At 40.9% G+C, this 4,979-nt stretch overlaps 1 protein-coding gene across 1 annotated transcript in view; it reads right to left on the reverse strand.

Annotated features, from left to right (window-relative positions):
- ZDHHC15 (zinc finger DHHC-type containing 15) overlaps positions 1–629 on the reverse strand; it is a 36,363-nt gene extending 35,734 nt beyond the window's left edge. The window contains exon 1 of the mRNA XM_018562063.1: positions 447–629. Coding sequence (XP_018417565.1) covers positions 447–582 — 136 coding nt within the window. The 5' untranslated portion in view covers positions 583–629. The remainder of the gene's footprint in view (positions 1–446) is intronic.
- Between the last annotated feature and the right edge of the window lie 4,350 nt (positions 630–4,979).

The following is a 4,979-nucleotide window of genomic DNA, read 5'->3' on the forward strand; positions in this document are numbered from 1 at the left end:
CTGCGATTGTCAATAGCGTGCTGCGATTGTCAATAGCGTGCTGCGATTGTCAATAGCGTGCTGCGATTGTCAATAGCGTCCTGCGATTGTCAATAGCGTCCTGCGATTGTCAATAGCGTCCTGCGATTGTCAATAGTGTCCTGCGATTGTCAATATGTTGCTGTGATGAACAATATTCTGATTCTGTTTGTAGTACTGATCCATACTGAGCAGTCCAAATGAAATCTCCTTGCAGAATAAAATACAAACTATTACGTAGACAGAAGAAAGGCTTCTCTCCTGTCCTCGATGATATATGAGCTCCTCCGATCTCGGCTTAGATACAATGTCTGAAATCACAACACCTGAATGAGGCGGAAATGTCACTTCCTCCTATACCGGCTGCAGGGAGTGTACATTATTATATATCGCATAGAAATACATTTGTGAAGACATTTTCTGCTTACCTAGGCAAAGCTCACACACATAGGCGTAATACGACCAAAGTACAATCAGGGATATGATGACAACGGGCACCCAGGCTAGCACTCGCTGGCAGCACCTCAGTCCCCTGGACAGAGCCATTCCGCAGCCAGTCCGCATCCTGATCCACGATATCAACTATCATCTACTCTTGACTACCCGATAGGCACTCGATTCACTGGGAATTGCGGCGCATGCGTCTTTATTCGAGTTGAAATGCAGCGACATCTAGTGCCGTGTGGGTAATATTACATCAATATTCCTGAAAACCAGAGAACTTTCACCGTCACCAACCAGGTTTCATCTTTATTACCTGGGGCTGGGAGTATAAAAAAGGAATCTGATTGGTCAATGGGAATATTAAATATGTAGTTTAAGTGTACCTTAAGCTAAACACTGAGGAACATATCATCTAAACTTTTATTATTTAAAAAAGTTACTGAACTACATATACTGTTCTTTTAAATTGCTGCTGTTTTTGTTGGTAAACAAATGCTGTTTTGTTTGTTATTTTTGTGATTGACAGTTCGAATTTCCACCATATTCAATAGCCCTTTTTTGTTTTTTTTCTACACATGTTAAAATGCACATTTTGTGCCTCAATATTACTTAAAGTGGCACTAAACTCAGGAGTAAAATCTTAAAATTGCATTCAAGTACCTAACTATCTTATTAGTGCATCACTCAGCTGTAGATCCTCAAATCATCTCTGAATTGGTGCTGACACTGTCCGTCCTAGTGGAGGGTGGCTACTTTTGTTCCCCATGGTCCCTGTGTGTGTTGTAATGTAGCCACCGCTCCAAGCTCACTTCTGTGATGGACTACAATCTCACTATTGTAGTCCATCACAAGAGTGAGCTTGGAGTGGTGGCTACTTTACAACACACACAGGGACCATGGGGAACAAAAGTAGCCACCCTACAGAAAAAAGGACAGTGTCCGCACAAATTCAGAGATGATTTGAACCTCTGCAGCTGAGTGTTACACAAATAAGGTACATTTTTGTTAATAATTAAGGTACTTTAAAGAATTTTTAAAGTTTAACTGCTGAGTTTAGTGTCACATTAAAACGCCCCAAAATTGTATTGCATCACTTGTTTGCCTGATGAAGGGGATCCTGTGAGACCCCGAAACATTGTTTAGAGTGTTCTACTTGCAACTAGTACGTTAATAAACACGTACTGAACTGGCTTTGGAGTGCCAGTGTCCATCCTTTTACTAATATTTTGTCAGAAGCCATCCGCTGACACCTGCTGCACCCAGACTCCATTTTTGGGGCAGCGGCTCTGAGTGCGATGGGTACACAGACTGTATCCAGAGTTGCAATTTCTTGTCGCATGATATTAGTAGGGATGGGCTCGATGTTTGAGTCGAGCAACAGTTCGACTCGAACATAGGCGGTTCGTGTGTTTGGTAATGGGCTAATAAAACACCACGGATCAGTGGTAAAGTGTTAATGAGATCTAAATAAAGAGGAGGATTGGGCATGCCGGACTTTGCGTTATACCATAAAGCTGTAATATTATCAAGAATACTTGACTGGATGCATAATAGCCAAAACAAAGAGATAGTAAAATTAGAAGATGCCAAAAGAGTACAGACTACATATTTCTAATCTGCCATTTCTTGTAAGATCAGCATTACGAGTATGGGATAGAATCATAGTTAAATATAATTTATCTTCTAGACCGGGTCCACTGACTCCCATAATAGGAAACCCACATTTTACACCCGGTATGCAGGTGGGAACCCTCATAAATATCGTGAGTACCTCCCCTATACAGATGTGGCAGGTTTTAGAGAAGGGAAAGGAAGAAATTAAAAAAGAACTGATACCAGAGAGGCAAACAATAGGGGGAAATTGTGGATGGAGGCAGTACAGGTTTCAGATTATGTGCGACATCTTAGGGGAGGTAACTCCATGAACAGACCTTTTACACCGTTTGAGAAATTATGTGTACGAGATATGCCCACTACACATGTCATATCAGTAGTTTATGGTCTGTTGGGGGAGGAGGTTGCCAAAGAACATACGAAATATATGAAGAGATGGGAACAGGATCTGAGGAGAGATATATCAAGGGAGGAGTGGGGAAGAATATTTACAATGGTACACTACTCTGTCACCTCCTCAATCTATCAAGAAAAAAAACTTTAAAATTATGTCCAGATGGTATAGATGTCCAGAAAGAATTAACCATATAATCCCAGGAAAGTCGGACAGATGCTGGAGATGCAGTATTGAGGAGGGAACGTACTTGCACATTTGGTGGAGCTGCCCAAAAATACAGCCATTTTGGGAATCAGTATTCGAGCCATATCGTAATGTGGAACTCTTGACTACCCGATAGGCACTCGATTCACTGGGAATTGCGGCGCATGCGTCTTTATTCGAGTTGAAATGCAGCGACATCTAGTGCCGTGTGGGTAATATTACATCAATATTCCTGAAAACCAGAGAACTTTCACCGTCACCAACCAGGTTTCATCTTTATTACCTGGGGCTGGGAGTATAAAAAAGGAATCTGATTGGTCAATGGGAATATTAAATATGTAGTTTAAGTGTACCTTAAGCTAAACACTGAGGAACATATCATCTAAACTTTTATTATTTAAAAAAGTTACTGAACTACATATACTGTTCTTTTAAATTGCTGCTGTTTTTGTTGGTAAACAAATGCTGTTTTGTTTGTTATTTTTGTGATTGACAGTTCGAATTTCCACCATATTCAATAGCCCTTTTTTGTTTTTTTTCTACACATGTTAAAATGCACATTTTGTGCCTCAATATTACTTAAAGTGGCACTAAACTCAGGAGTAAAATCTTAAAATTGCATTCAAGTACCTAACTATCTTATTAGTGCATCACTCAGCTGTAGATCCTCAAATCATCTCTGAATTGGTGCTGACACTGTCCGTCCTAGTGGAGGGTGGCTACTTTTGTTCCCCATGGTCCCTGTGTGTGTTGTAATGTAGCCACCGCTCCAAGCTCACTTCTGTGATGGACTACAATCTCACTATTGTAGTCCATCACAAGAGTGAGCTTGGAGTGGTGGCTACTTTACAACACACACAGGGACCATGGGGAACAAAAGTAGCCACCCTACAGAAAAAAGGACAGTGTCCGCACAAATTCAGAGATGATTTGAACCTCTGCAGCTGAGTGTTACACAAATAAGGTACATTTTTGTTAATAATTAAGGTACTTTAAAGAATTTTTAAAGTTTAACTGCTGAGTTTAGTGTCACATTAAAACGCCCCAAAATTGTATTGCATCACTTGTTTGCCTGATGAAGGGGATCCTGTGAGACCCCGAAACATTGTTTAGAGTGTTCTACTTGCAACTAGTACGTTAATAAACACGTACTGAACTGGCTTTGGAGTGCCAGTGTCCATCCTTTTACTAATATTTTGTCAGAAGCCATCCGCTGACACCTGCTGCACCCAGACTCCATTTTTGGGGCAGCGGCTCTGAGTGCGATGGGTACACAGACTGTATCCAGAGTTGCAATTTCTTGTCGCATGATATTAGTAGGGATGGGCTCGATGTTTGAGTCGAGCAACAGTTCGACTCGAACATAGGCGGTTCGTGTGTTTGGTAATGGGCTAATAAAACACCACGGATCAGTGGTAAAGTGTTAATGAGATCTAAATAAAGAGGAGGATTGGGCATGCCGGACTTTGCGTTATACCATAAAGCTGTAATATTATCAAGAATACTTGACTGGATGCATAATAGCCAAAACAAAGAGATAGTAAAATTAGAAGATGCCAAAAGAGTACAGACTACATATTTCTAATCTGCCATTTCTTGTAAGATCAGCATTACGAGTATGGGATAGAATCATAGTTAAATATAATTTATCTTCTAGACCGGGTCCACTGACTCCCATAATAGGAAACCCACATTTTACACCCGGTATGCAGGTGGGAACCCTCATAAATATCGTGAGTACCTCCCCTATACAGATGTGGCAGGTTTTAGAGAAGGGAAAGGAAGAAATTAAAAAAGAACTGATACCAGAGAGGCAAACAATAGGGGGAAATTGTGGATGGAGGCAGTACAGGTTTCAGATTATGTGCGACATCTTGGGGGAGGTAACTCCATGAACAGACCTTTTACACCGTTTGAGAAATTATGTGTACGAGATATGCCCACTACACATGTCATATCAGTAGTTTATGGTCTGTTGGGGGAGGAGGTTGCCAAAGAACATACGAAATATATGAAGAGATGGGAACAGGATCTGAGGAGAGATATATCAAGGGAGGAGTGGGGAAGAATATTTACAATGGTACACTACTCTGTCACCTCCTCAATCTATCAAGAAAAAAAACTTTAAAATTATGTCCAGATGGTATAGATGTCCAGAAAGAATTAACCATATAATCCCAGGAAAGTCGGACAGATGCTGGAGATGCAGTATTGAGGAGGGAACGTACTTGCACATTTGGTGGAGCTGCCCAAAAATACAGCCATTTTGGGAATCAGTATTCGAGCCATATCGTAATGTGGA

The sequence above is a fragment of the Nanorana parkeri genome, unplaced genomic scaffold (genome assembly GCF_000935625.1).
Source record: "Nanorana parkeri isolate BGI_ZX_2015 unplaced genomic scaffold, ASM93562v1 scaffold559, whole genome shotgun sequence".
Classification (NCBI taxonomy): Eukaryota; Metazoa; Chordata; class Amphibia; order Anura; family Dicroglossidae; genus Nanorana; species Nanorana parkeri.